This window comes from Grampus griseus (genome assembly GCF_964374135.1).
Source record: "Grampus griseus genome assembly, chromosome: 12".
Lineage (NCBI taxonomy): Eukaryota > Metazoa > Chordata > Mammalia > Artiodactyla > Delphinidae > Grampus > Grampus griseus.
In genome coordinates, this window is record NC_139006.1 from 26924923 (window position 1) to 26938543 (window position 13621).

At 61.7% G+C, this 13621-nt stretch overlaps 2 protein-coding genes across 2 annotated transcripts; one reads left to right on the forward strand and one right to left on the reverse strand.

Annotated features, from left to right (window-relative positions):
* Positions 1–418: 418 nt before the first annotated feature.
* On the reverse strand, positions 419–4742 carry TRMT2A (tRNA methyltransferase 2 homolog A). Its single transcript, XM_082667435.1, has 12 exons — positions 4495–4742; positions 3813–4378; positions 3510–3618; positions 3085–3266; positions 2792–2906; positions 2585–2700; positions 2397–2508; positions 1835–1957; positions 1577–1652; positions 1190–1306; positions 958–1054; positions 419–869 (listed from the first exon to the last, which is right to left on the reverse strand). Exons 1-12 carry the CDS (start codon positions 4516–4518, stop codon positions 638–640), a joined length of 1869 nt encoding a protein of 622 aa, XP_082523561.1. The 5' UTR covers positions 4519–4742; the 3' UTR covers positions 419–637.
* A 298-nt stretch (positions 4743–5040) lies between these two features.
* RANBP1 (RAN binding protein 1) lies at positions 5041–10969 on the forward strand. Its single transcript, XM_082667436.1, has 6 exons — positions 5041–5197; positions 6263–6399; positions 7912–8069; positions 9403–9531; positions 10191–10256; positions 10715–10969. The coding sequence occupies exons 1-6, from the start codon at positions 5183–5185 to the stop codon at positions 10828–10830; spliced, it is 621 nt and encodes a 206-aa protein (XP_082523562.1). The 5' UTR covers positions 5041–5182; the 3' UTR covers positions 10831–10969.
* The last annotated feature ends 2652 nt before the right edge of the window (positions 10970–13621 follow it).

A 13621-nucleotide genomic window follows, 5' to 3' on the forward strand; every position in this document is an offset into this window, starting at 1 on the left:
TGGCTGGTCTGTCTTTCTTCTGGCCATGGGGTGGTCCTTAATTGGCTAGAGCTGCCCTGAAGGCCAGAGCAGCTGAGCGGTGTCCCAACCCCACCCCTAGCTCTTGTGGTCACTGGGAGGTATGTCCCTTTGGGGATGGGACTGCAATGAAGGTGGGGAAGGGCAGTAGGGCAGCATCTCGTTCTGTGCTCCCCACGCCATGTGTACAGTTGGCCCTTGGCCACAAGGCCTGTGTCTCTTGTCAGACAGCAGGCTCTCTGCTGGGACACTGGGACTTTTGGCCACGCGAAGAGCTGGGAGAACTGTTCCAACTGGGCCAGTTCTTATGAGCGCTCCTGGCCCTGCCCCGTTGCACCTGTGGTGAGAGTAGAGGAGAGTCCCTGTGTGCCAGGCTCTGAGTTCTTATCACAAACATTGGTAGTTCAGCACTTGTTTATTCCAGCCCTTCCGGCCCATTTTGGGGGTGAGGGGAGAGCAGGCCACAGGAGCCCACGGGGACAGGGGTTTTGTACCCTCTGTGGCTACTGCCTGAGTATGCCAGGCCGGGCAGGGCAAGGACTTGGGGAGCCCCAGGATTCTGCCCATGATGCAGTCTGGGTGCTGTTCTGGAAAGGCTGGTTTCTGCTGCCCCAGAGAACTAAGAAGCAGGGGAGGCCCTGGTTTCTGGTGGGGTGTCACCTGGGGGCCCTGGTGGGGGCTGGACAGGAGGATCCTGGGGCTCTAGGGCCCCCATGCCATTGGGGTGCTCCACTCTCTCAAACAGGATGAGCATCTCACAGTGTGGGGTCTGCGGGAACAGGTCCACGGCCACAGCCTTAACTGGCCGGAACGGACTGCCCTTCACCCGGTTCGACGGGGCCCTGCAGAGGCTGTATGGGAGGGAGTGCCATGGTCAACTGCGTGGGTACAGCAGGGTCTCCTGGGGTGAGGCCCCATCCACCCATGCCCCACACTCACTCCACAAAGTTGCCCATGGCTGCTCGGGGGTTGCAGGAGACATATAGGAGTCGCTTGAGGTTCTCAGCTCTGCGGACAGCCAGGATCACTTTGGAATCTGGTGAGGCACAGACCCCTCAAGGGAGAGTCCCCAATGGCTCCCCCTCAAGGAGCGGACAGGGGCCCGAGACCAGGCAGCCTAGTGGGCCACCCTCTGCCTCCCCACACCACCCCTCAGGTGGACACCACTCACGTAGACCGGCGCGGGGTGGGTCCAGGATGGCCATGAGCTGCTGGGATGCCAGTCTGCTCACCAGTGCAGGCACCAGGTCCTCGGCCCTCCCGCAATGGAACTCAACGTTGCTCAACTCTGGAGGTGACAGAGCAGCAGCCCTGCCATGAGGCCCGGGACACCCCCCAGAGATCTGCCCGGCCATGTCCAGAAGCCCCCAGAAGACACCTCAAGAAAACCCTTCCCTGCGGGGCAGCCCCAGGCATCGTGGGCGCACAATAGGTCCGCACAGTAGGGGCCCTTTCTGCCCCCACCCCGTGAGCCCTAGGAGCCACTGGGTGGGTCCCAGGTGCCCTGTGGAGGGACACACAGGGCCTGCCACCCACTGCGAGGCCCGCTGGCTCTCACCGTTGTCCAGGGCATTCACCCGGGCGTCCTCCACAGCCTCCTGGCACAGCTCGATCCCCACGACTCTCTTTACCTTCTGGAGCAAAAACAGGGCAGACTGATGGCACCCCTCCCCACCCCTGGATCTTCTGGGGGGCAGCGGAAGAGGACCTGGAACAGTCTGAGGTTATCTTAGGGGAGTCATGACAGACAGGACGGGTGATGACACAAGGGTGGGGTGGGGGAGAGCATGCTCTTGACCGGGGTAGGAGGGCTCACCCGGGCCAGAGCCAGGCCGATGGTGCCGGTGCCGCAGCACACGTCCAGCACTGTGCTCCCTGCGTCCAGCTGGGCCCAGTCCTGGATGAGCGTGTAGAGCACCTCAGCTGCGGGGGTGTTCACCTGGGCGTGGGTTACACATCAGAGCAGCCTATCCGCTGCCCACCAGCCCCCCAGTGTCTGCATCCCCAGGCGCTTGTGCTCTTGGTTGCCCCCCCCCCCCGACTCCCTTCTCCACCTCTAACTGCCTGAGGGCCCCAGGGCCCCTCCGTCCACACCCTGTCTCCCGGCCCAAGAAAGCAACTCAATGCTACCCCCCTCCCACCTCCTCGAAAGCTGGACCCATGGGACCCCTGCAGCAGCTGATACCAGACCCCACCAGTGCCAAAGCCTGGTGTCGTGCCCACAAGCCACCCTCCCACAGGGTGGTCACCAGGGTCTAGCGAGTGGCCACGGTTAGTAGCCCTTCTTCCAGGTGGCCGACCTCACAGCCCTGGCAGCTCCCTGCCTGGATGCTCTCCCCTCTCTGCTGCACCAGCCCGGAGCCCAGGGATCTGGTCACCTGGAAGAAGGCGTGAGGGGAAATCCGGAAGGTCAGCCCCAGCAGGTCCTCGCGGATGCACTCGTCCCCGGCCACGTGCTCCAGAGGCAGGCCCTCTTGGCTGGGGGTCTTTCTGTGGGCGGGAAGGTGGGTCTATTGGTGTCACCAGTCCTCGGAGAAACCCGCCCAGCCCCACCTGGACTACCTACCGCTGTCCCTCCTCCACGAAGTAGAGGCAAGTCACCCCGCTGGTCTTGCCTGACCCCTCCATGAAGTGCTGTGCCAAAGAAGCCTTCAGCCCCTCCAGCTCCTCAAGGCTCAGATTCTGGAGCAGGCAGTAGAAAAAGCCCATGAGACTGTGTCGAAGTCTGCTCTGGCCCAGACACCCCTCCCCCAGCAAGCCACCCGCTTGAGACCTGCGGGTGGAAGTAGGCAATGGCCATGGCTTGGCCACGGCGGCTGATGCGCACGGTCAGCTGCTTCCAGTGACCCGAGTATGTCTCCGGGTCATACGCCGAGTAGGGAGTGGACCTGTGGGAGCCACAGATGGCCCTGAGTCCCTGACATCTGCCGACCAAGATAGGGTGAGCAGCATCCCTGCTCTCTCCTCCAGCCACACCCACCAGACCCCCCAGATAGGACCCAAGTCTTCTGCTCCCAGACTGCCTCGGGATGTCCCGAAGCCACCAGCCCAGCCACGTGTCCTCACCGGATGAACTCCTGGAAAGCCTTCACCACCTGCTTGGTGGCCCCAGGGATATGCACGGTGTCGAAGGGGGCTGCCACAGCACACGTCCCGCCCTTGTACTTGCCAAGCCGGCAGCCGACTGTGTTGTCTTCCCCATCCACCCCAACACCAACAAGAAACTCACATTTGTTCCGATACTCGGTCTGCAAGGAGAGAAGGAAACAGAGATGCCCACCCTTACCCCAGCGGTCCAGCACTCGTGCACGGAAGGTGCACAGCAAAAGACAGCAATGACCAAGGCCCTGGTTCCCCCGCAGGCCCTGGCAGCCCAGGGCAAAAAGCTGACAACTAACAAGCACTTGATGACAACCATAAGCAGAAGCACAGCAGAAAGAGAGATGGAAGAGCCAGGAAGGAGAAGCTTCTGTGAGAGCAGAGGCCCTGACCTGCTGAGGTGATGGCCGGACCCCCTCCAGTGGGCAGCAGGCCTTGTTGTGTTTGTACCTCTGTAAAAGCAGCCAAGGGAGCAGGGCGCGGTTGGTGCTCCCGATTTCCCTGCGGGGCAAAGGAGGGGCAGAGGTCAGGCTCCAATTGCCCAAGCACCTGGGCCCCTTTTTGGGACCTCACTGTCCCGACCGGTAACACGGAGTTTTTACTGGTTGGCTCCCCAAAGGGGTATCTGAGCAGGCTGAGCGCACAGGGAGCCGCCGATGGGCGCTCTGCCCAGGAGTGCCTGCACCCACACTCACTTGGCAAGCTTCTGCAGCACCTGCTCACACTCCAACCGCTTCCGTTCAAGCTGCTCCGCGTAGGGCATCGTCCAAAGAGGGGTCACCACATCAGCAATGCACGTGGCGGGGGTGGTAGGCGGCTCCCCTTGGTCCTCCCGCTGCCTCTTCCGGGCCAAGGGGTCAGCCTTGGGCCTGGCGAGGCGCACGCTGAGCGGCCGGCCCTTCCACAGGGCGCCGTGCAGCACACACAGGGCTTTGTCGCGCTCGGCGGCGCTGCGAAAGGTCACGAAGGCGCAGGGAGGCTGCCCGAACAGCTTCGTCTTGTGGGGCTGCAGCCCGAAGCGGCCCAGGAAGCGCCGGACGTCGCTAAAGCTGGCGTGGCGCGGCACGTTCTGAAGCTCCAGCTTGAAGATCTCCGAGGTGAACAGGCCAGCCCGGATGTAGCCGTAGGGCCCCGGCTGAGCACCCGGTCCCGCGGCCCCGGCCCCCGTGGCCTGCTCCTCCCCCTGATGGGGGCCCGGGGCAGCGGGGCTGCCCGGCGCGCTGGGGCCGTCCTGGACGGGGCCCCCCACGCACGCCCGGCCCTGCGTGGAGACAGCAGACAGGCGGGCTGGCTGGGGCCCGCGCGCTCCGAGCCTCTCCCTCCCCGTCCCATGTCACCACCCGCCCCCGGCTCCGCCAGGGTCTCCCTTCACCGTACTTCGCCGTCGAGCTCGTCACCCATCGTCCGCTCCGTCCGCCGCCTCGCCCGGGGCCTGGCACACGGGCGGCGAGCGGAGAGCGGCTGCGACTCGGCGAGGCCGGCCCTGCTCCGGCCCAGGCAGGGGCGGGACTCGTACCCTCTGCGCTCAGGTCCGGGTCCCGGGCACGGGCTGCGTAGCCAGCCAGGCAGGGTCCCGCGCCCGCCGCTCTCCTCGCCTGCCGCTCTCTCGTCAGCCGGCGCGCGCAGCTGAGGCGGCGCGTCTCTATCGTCCCCGCTTCCGGTGACGTCATCGCCACGCGCCGCTAGGACCCCCAGCACTGTCCGCAAGCTCTAGGGGCGCGCGCGGCCGCGGACGGAAGTGCGCGCGAGGGCCGCCGGGAGTGCGCGCTCCCCGGCCTCCGGGCGGGCCGGGCATGCGCTGCGGGCGTTTTGGCGGGAAGCGCGGGGCGGGCTGGACAATGAGAGTGTCCGCCGCCTGAGCCAATAAAGCTGCGCTGGTTTTGAATCGCGGCGCGTTTCCCGCCGCCGGGGTCAGGGGTCGGGGTTCGGGTCGCGGGGCGGAGGGAAGAGAGGGCGGGCGGGAGGTGCCGGCGCCAGACGCGGAGGAAGGAGCTGCGACCAGTCGCCGAGAGGCCGCGGAGCCCGCGACGACCGAGCCAGCCGAGCCGCCGTCGCCGCCGCGCCCATGGCGGCCGCCAAGGTGGGCCGGGCTGGGCGGGCTGGGCCGGGGGCCGGGCGGGCCGGGGCCGCTGCCGGCGGCCACGTGGGAGGCCCGTGCCGCCGCCAACCCCCGCCGGCCAGCGGGCTCAGGCGCGGGGCCGCGTGACCTTGGGGCGGCCGGGCCTCGCTCTCACTCCTGGCCGCCGGGCCGCGGGCAGGCGCAGGCCTCCCGCTCGATCCCCGAGGGCCCCGCACCGAGACGGCCCCCGCCCGCCCGCGGCCCGCGCAAAGCCCCATTCATCCGGTGCTGGTCCCCGAGCCGCCACCGGTCTCCGCTCCCGCGCGGCCCGGCGGGTGGCCTGTGGCGGCGGGGGCCCGGGGGTGGCCGTGCGGCCCGGTGCGATCTGGCCGAGGAGTCGGCGAAGGCCTGCGTTTCTGGGCAGAGCCCGGGAGCTAAGTCTGGGTGTCTTATCCTCCGGAGTTATGGATTGCCAAGCCACGTGCTCCGTGAGACAATCTAAAACATGATCCTTTGTGCTCTACAGTTAGTTCTTTGTACTGGATTAGAATTCTGTAGCTCTTATGTGAATTCTTTTGAATTTTAAACGTAATTTTCCCAACCTAGGTATAACTGCCGGCAGAAATGTGAGTCCTGTATAAACGCTAGCAGATCCATCACAACTTTTTTTCCTCTTAAGCAAGAACACAGATTTTTCTCAACCAGTAAAAACTCAAAGGGTTGCTTTGTTTTAACGGTAGTGTTTCTTTCTAGGCCCTCTTTTCTCCATCATCGTGTCCTTAGTCTGTGCGTGGCAGTACCAGCATCTGCATCTTGCAGATGAGGAGCCTGGGGCAGTTTCTCCCCGGCACTGGGAGTTTCAGGGTTTAGGGAGACCAGTCAGTCTGTGCAGGTGTGGTTGTTGCATCTGGGGGAGGGTGTCGGAGTCCGGTGTCTCACTGCAGATCCCAGAGAAAAGCTTTGGGTTGAAAGGCTTTTTTAATCCCTTGCTTTGTGGTGAGGCCCTTCACTAGTGGGGATGATGGCTGTGGCCACTGGTGAGCTCTGGCATGGCCAGTAGGGTCACATCTCCACCCTCCTCCACAGGACACGCACGAGGACCACGACACCTCCACCGAGAATGCCGACGAGTCCAACCATGACCCCCAGTTTGAACCAATAGTTTCTCTTCCTGAGCAAGAAATTAAAACGCTGGAAGAAGATGAAGAGGAGCTTTTTAAAATGTAAGTAAGTTGGTGTCTTTTCAGAAGTAGGCATTTTTAGTATAAGATAGTAACTGGTTTTTACGGGTGTCAGGATCTTGACTTGACCTTTAACCACACGGAGAGTTTTGTGATGGCTACTCCCATGTGGAAATCAAGGCTGTTGTTAGAATCAACTTATTCCTAGGTCCTGGGTGTCCCTGCTGCCCTGAGGCCAGTCCTGGGGAGGGCATGGGCACTCCCAGGTGTCATGTTACCACTGCTCTGTCCACAAGGGACATCTCCCCAAGACCCCTGTCCTTGCCACCCTTGCCTCTAAGACTCTCTCAGACCCCTGCCACTGGTTGAGCATTGGGTCTTTGCTATTATCTTTTTTCCTTAAATGTGGGGGTATTTTGAAGTTTATGAATTTCCAATTCAATACTTTTAGTATACAAAACAATGCCTGGAATTACAAATGAGAGTGGGCGGTGCTATAGTCATTAAAGTTACTCTTTAAAAATCATACGTGATTCTTGGTGCTTTCAACAAGAAGCTACGGTGGCCGTGTCACTTTGAAGCAGTGGTCACAGAAGCCGTGCATCCAGATGTGTGCAACAAAGTGACGGCACCGCGCGGACACGCAGGATCGCAGGAGACGCTAATGTAGCTACAAGTTAGTGGAAATCAGGGGGAAGCAGACTCTCCACCCATTCAAATTCTGTCCAAGATGCCAGGTTATGGTTTGAGTGCTTTGCTGTGGGTCAGGGGAGGGAAGCAGAGGGGATCCCAGCACTGCGACTCCTTCCTCTAAGGCAGGGAGGCTGGAGAGACCAGCCCCTCCCCACCACTTCCAAGGGCCTGGGGAAGGAGAAGCTGTCTGCACCCCTTGAGTCTCAGAGGGTGCTGGGCGGCTCCATAAAGACACTGGTTTTCTGGGTCTCTGATCTGCATAGAAATGTTGCTGCACTTCCTGGCATCCTGAGGGGGGTGGGGCCGTCATGATGGGCCTGGGGCTTCTTCCTGAGGATGCATCTCCCTTGACAGAGTTGAGTTCGGAGAGCAGAGTCTTCCACAGGAAAGGGACCGGCTGAGCTGGGGTCCTGTGGGGAAGCAAAGGGCAGGGCTGCTCTGGACAGGAAGGCAGGCTGTTGGGCCAGAGCCTGGCGGCCTGAGCAGAGGCCTGCAGTCCCGTCTTCCCAGCAGAGGGAAGGCTCCTCGGCTCCTGCCTACTTCCGTGCTGCCCTTGTGGCGCCGGGGACGCCAGGGAGCCCCCCGTCCCATGATTGCAGCCTTGCCCAGGACGTGGTGGGCTCTCTGAGAGGTCAGGACTTCCTGTTGGAATACGTTGCAACTTCTAGGAATTTTTTTTCTTTTTTTATTGTGAAGTAAAAACCTGGAGTTTGTTGAGCCGCCTCACTCTTTTGTTGACATCTTGACTTGTGGTTCTGGGAGTAAAAAGAAAGGCAAGGGTGTCTCGTGATGCCACGGGCGCAGGCTCATTTGTCCCCTTCCGTGCTTGCCTAACCCCTCGCTCAATGGCTTTCCTCAAAGGCGGGCCAAGCTGTTCCGGTTCGCTTCAGAGAACGACCTCCCGGAGTGGAAGGAGCGGGGCACCGGGGACGTCAAACTGCTGAAGCACAAGGAGAAGGGGACCATCCGCCTCCTCATGCGCAGGGACAAGACCCTCAAGATCTGCGCCAACCACTACAGTAGGTGGCCCCGGGCACAGTGTGGGGCGTCCAGGGAAAGCCACCTGCAGCTTGGCTGGCGAAGGGGTGACAGTAAGATTCCCCCCATTTCAGTCCCTTGGTTATTGGGCTGCTCTGGAGCCGCGAGTGTGTGTCTGGAAGCAAAAGTGTCCGGTGGGGCAGGGCCCCTCCTCTGGGCACACAGGTGACCCTGGCAAGAACCAGAGGGAGCAGCCCTGGAGGGTGATGTGGCCAGATGAGCAGGGAGGGCCCTCCTGGCGCCACAGTCCCCCTGGCCTTCACGGGCCAGACTCCATGTCCCTGCCCCATGGTCCTCCCACCCTGCCCAGGCCATCGGCTCTGGCCTGGTCCTTGTCTTCCAACCCAATTTGAGGTGTTTCCCCGGGGGTTTTCCCTGACTCCCTGCTTTTCCCAAAGCCAGGCCAGTCACTGGGTTGTTTGCTGTGAGCTGCAGGTGGGTCCCAGGCCTGGTGCCCTGTAGGAATGCAGGATCACTGGGTGTCTGTGGGCTGGGATGACGTTCTCGGTTTAGAATGTGACGTATTCCTGGGGCTGGGCATGTCCTGTATCTCAGGAGGCTTCTGCCAGGGCCGTGGGGTGAGCGTGGCTCTGGGGTGCTCCTGTTTCTTGGGGAGCTCGTCCCCCTTGAGTCTGTGCGAGGTCTGAGAAGATGGACAGCTGTGCTTATTCCCGGCCGTGGCTCAACCTTCTGTGACATACGAGCAGGTCACGAGGCCCTCAGTGTCCACTTCTGGTGGCCTCGTTCCCCGTGGTGTCCCTGGACAGTGCAAGGCTGAGAGTGGTTGCCCTGGTCTGACCATGGCCTTCCTGGGTGATCACTCCACTTCCTGGCTTCTGCTCCTCTGCCGCTCCCCACTTTCTGTGGGCCAGGTCCCAGATGGAGTGGCCAAGCATGGACACAGCCACGTGGTGGGTGCCCTTCACTGGAAGGGCTGGGCGCACCAGGCCTTGTGGCCTATGTCTGCGCTGGGTCTGGGGGCTGCTCAGACAGGGGCAGGGCCGTGGGGCTGGGTGTGAGCAACCATGGTGGCATTGGAGGCCTTGGCTGAGTTGGGATTGGAAACCCTCGCTGAGGTGTCCTCGTGGTCAGGGAATGGGCCACCCTGTTCCCAGATTCAGGGCGGTCCTGGTTTTAAGTGAACATAAGATGTTTTCAGAGGTTTGGGTAAAATCCAGACCCCACAGGACTTTGTCTGAACCTGGTTGGCAAACCCCAAACCAGGCCTGTTTTGCCCCAATTCGGGCCTTCAGGGGTCAGGGTGGGTGGGCCAGCTTGACAGCTGCACCATCCTCATGGGGCTTCTCTCTCCAGTCACGCCAATGATGGAGCTGAAGCCGAACGCAGGCAGTGACCGTGCCTGGGTCTGGAATACCCACGCAGACTTCGCCGACGAGTGCCCCAAGCAGGAGTTGCTGGCCATCCGCTTCCTTAACGCCGAGAGTAAGCAGGCCTGGGCCAGCCTGCCGCTGCTTCTTAACGGTGTAGCGGTTTGGTTGCAGACGCCAGTGCTGTTGCTTTCCTGGGAGAGTTGATGGCAGCTGGGAAGCGTGTGGTGGGGACTGTTCCTGCCCTGCCTGATGGGCCCTCGGGGAAGGGATCTCGGTGCCCTCGAGGTCTTGCCCAGACTCTTGAGTCCATGACAGTGTGGTTCCTTTGCTGAGTTCACAGGGGCCTGTGCTGGCAGTCTGCCCAGGGCCGACCTGTTCTCTCACCATGGCCTGAGTGCCAGCAAGGGCAGTGCCCAGGCAGACCTCTCCCCTGCTGGCACATCTTTCCAGCTCGGGTTGTCAAAAGCAGCACCCAGTGGGCCCTGGGGGGTTGGTTGGGTGCTGGGGCTCAGCACCCCAGTAACTGAACATCCAGTGCTGAGTGGACCTCGCCTCTCCTCTGGGAATGGGGCCTGCAGGAGCAGAGAGCAGAGCGCCTGGCAGGAGCAAGGCTACCCTGCCCTGCCCAGATGGGTGCCAAGTCAGGCAGGGAGGTGGAGGGTTGGGGCAGCCTGGGATAGGCCTTATGAATCTTGGAGTTTCAGACCCACCAGGACACGTACTCCTCACTGCTCAGGGACCTTAAGGGGGTATCTTTTCTCACCTCTGCAGATGCACAGAAATTCAAAACGAAGTTTGAAGAATGCAGGAAAGAGATTGAAGAGAGAGAAAAGAAAGGTGCCAGATGCCCATGGGGTGGCGGGCGCCCGGGGGGGCTCTGCAGACTCACTCTGCACCTGACTGCAGCCCCAGGCGGGTGCTTTTTCTGTCTGCCACAGCAGCATTCCGGGAGGTTGTGACCACTTTGACCTGTTAAGGGCAATGCAGCCACCCCGGTACACGGGTGCTTTCTGAGGGGCAAGCCAGCCACTGGGGCCCCGTGCACGTGCTTTCTGGCCTGGCCTAGCAGTCAAGTCACGACGTCTCCTGGAGTCTCCCAGGGGCTGCAGGGGCTTGGAGAGGTCCTCGTGGTCACCTGCTTACTCAGGGCCCCATGCTGGTCGCCAAGCATCCTGAGTGGGGTCCCAGGCGTGAGCACGTGTTTACCTGGAGGCACACAGGGAAGTGGTCTGTCCGCTGCCACGGGGCTGGGCAGAGCGGTGATTCTTTCTTACTGCGTTCCTGTGTCTTGGCAGGATCTGGCAAAAATGATAGTGCCGAGAAAGTAGCTGAGAAGCTAGAAGCTCTTTCGGTGAAGGAGGGCAAGGAGCCTGAGAACGAGACCAAGGAGGTGGCTGAGGAGGAGCAATGAGTCGGCTCCCGTTGTGTTCTTTCTCCCTGTCTTTTCCCTTTTTCTTTTTTTAAATTTTGCCCTGCACCCTTCTTTTTGGTTTGTTTTTATTCTGTTTTGTTTTTACAAGGGACTTTATATAAAGAACTGACTTCCAACATTCAGGTTGTTTTTTTCTAAGTTTTTGCCGTAATGAAGACGACTTCAGAAAATCCATTACCCAGTCGTGAGAATGTACTGTGCTAACTTTCTTTTCCATAGTGGAAACACTTATTTATAGTCATCAAAATAGCAAATAAACAACACGTTTGAAACTTGCATGGAGGCAGGACCATGTGTGCGTCGGCCCCATCCTGGGACAGTGGGTTCCTGCCCCGTTGGCTGTCACACACACTCTGCTGTGTGGCCTTTGGGCCGCGGTGCGTCTGAGCTGGTGCTGGTGGGGCAGGTGGTCTGGGGAAGCCAGTGCTGTCCTGGAGACCTAAACAGCCCTGCTTTGCCCCATGGCCAGGAGCAGGGAGGTTTTTTCCTGGCCTTTGGGGGAGAGAGGAAGCCCACCAGGTCCCCTTGACTGCGGCACAAAGAGACCTAGTGGGTCCCCTGCCTTCGGCTGGGCATCTTTCGTTGGCCCTCAGTCCTGGCAGAGCCACCCATCCACAGCTCGCACATCTGGCCTGGTGCTGGGTGCAGGCGGGGCTCAGCCCCACAGCCATCCTCGGAGAAGACCTGTATACGTGCTCCTGGCCCTCCGTCTGGGTGGAGGCTGGGGACATCTGCAGGAGCTTTCAGTAAGGGAGGACTTCAGGGCTGCAAGCGGGTTAGTGCCATTTGGAGTTTGTCCTGTAAGGCAGGTAGGCCTAAGCAGCAGAGAGGTTCTCCAAGCACACGGTCTAATGGCCTGTGTCCCGGGAGACCACCCGGGCTCGGAGGAGCTCCCACAGGGGAGGGGAAGGAGCCTGGCAGGAGCCGACCCTGGAGCACCTATCAGAGGCTTCCATCATGGCCTAGCCCTGGCCTGTCTTCCCTGTGTCCTGTGTCCCATTTAAACCTCACTTCCTTGGCACCTCTGGTGGAGGCACCTCCAAAGGAAGCCAAACTGAAGACCTCGCTGGCCTTGGTCACGTGCTGGCATCCCAAGCCCTCGCTTGCTTGCCAGGCACCTGTGGTGGTCCTTGCCTCCCAGGGAGGCCCAGGGAGGGACATGGAAGCTTTTGCACCTCCCCATTTCAGTCGTGATGCTGGTGGAGGTCACGATGCATTGACCGGAAAGGCTGCTGCTGGGCCGTGGTCCTCCAGGGAAGGGTGGTCAGACACCCCTGCCAGCACAGAAGGGACGTGGAACGTCTCTGCTTTGGGCTGTAGTACATGGTGAATTCCACTTGCTGTAAAACGCCAGGCTGACTTCCCTCCTCTTGGGTGAGGAGATGTGTCTCCAAGGGGGAACCCTGAGCGGGGCGGCCCCTCAGGGTGGCTGGGGCACAGCCATGCTGTGACCAGGCTGCACTGCAAGGTGTGGCAGCCAGGACGATCGGGGACACTGTGGGGGCTCCTTTGAGCCCCCAGCCAGTGTATGTCCAGGTGGACTCCCTGAGGCGAGGGGGTGTGTGATGGGGTGTGTGATGGGGTGGGGGTGGGGCGCGAAATGGCCACTCTGTTCCAGGTCAGTCCCTTGGGCTGCAGCTCAGGCACTCTGCTGTGCTCAGGAGAGGACACCTGGGCCATGGCCTCACTGGGTCCGCCCCACCCGGGACCCCTCTGCCCAGGCAGTCGGCAGGGACCTCTTCAAGGGGGACACATGCCCTTCCTGCCCACGCCCAGCGACAGGTGCTTACTGCACAGCTCTCACCCCGCACAGACCTGGAGGCCCTCTGGGGGCCTCCGTGTGCTGGGCCACAGAAGAGCTGGAGCCAGGGCCAGGCCCAGGGGGTGGCGGAGGGCTACAGTGTGTCCTCAGGCCCTGAGGCCACCAGAGGCTGAGGCAGCCCGGGCAGAGCAAGGAGGTGTCTGCTCTCCGCTCACCTCTGGGCCCCGGGCCTCCTGGGGTGGGTGGGCTCCCCGAAGGGCAGAGGCTGTAACTGGGGTGGTGGGAGGAAGCCCATTACCACCTCTGCTGTCCAGCAGCTGCATTAATGCCTCTGTTCTGGCCCCCAAGCCCAGGTTCCTTTCTAACAGCTCACGGCCCTGCCTGCTGGGCTAGGACCTTAAGACGAGGTGGGGTCTTCCAGTCTGAGGAGTCCCAGGGCCTGTGCAGCGTGGCCCAAGGAGGTGGCCTGAGGAGGTGGCCGCTGGCCTGCGCGGGGTTCTGGCTGTAGAGAAGCAGATGCCCAGGGCCAGGGAGGGCGAGGGCCCCACATGGATTCTGACCTGGGGAGGGGGCAGATGGGTCTTGGTTTCAGAACAGAGGACCCAGGGACCGGTCCTCACTGTGGAGGCTGTGGTCCGCCCACGCGCGGCCCAGCACTGCGAGGCTGCTGGTCCACCTTAAGCGACAGCAGTGGCGGTGCTGGAGGGGTGGGATTTCCTGCAGGAGGTGGGCCCGCCCGCAGGCCTATCCCAGGCACGGGCAGGGTGCCCGGCCCTTCCTGAGGGGCACTCCTTTCTGTCCTGGGAGGCCTGCAGCCTGGGCTGGGATGCAGAGGGACCAGCAGACCCGCCCTCCTTACCCTGCCCGCTGGCCCTGTGGCTCAAGGGCTGTGAGGTGGGCAGGGGATAAACAACCAAGGTGCCCCTGCAGTGTCACAATCCCCCACCCTCATAAATGCTGCGGGTGGGGTGGGGTGGGCGGGGTGTTCCTCCAGATGGGAGGGGCCAG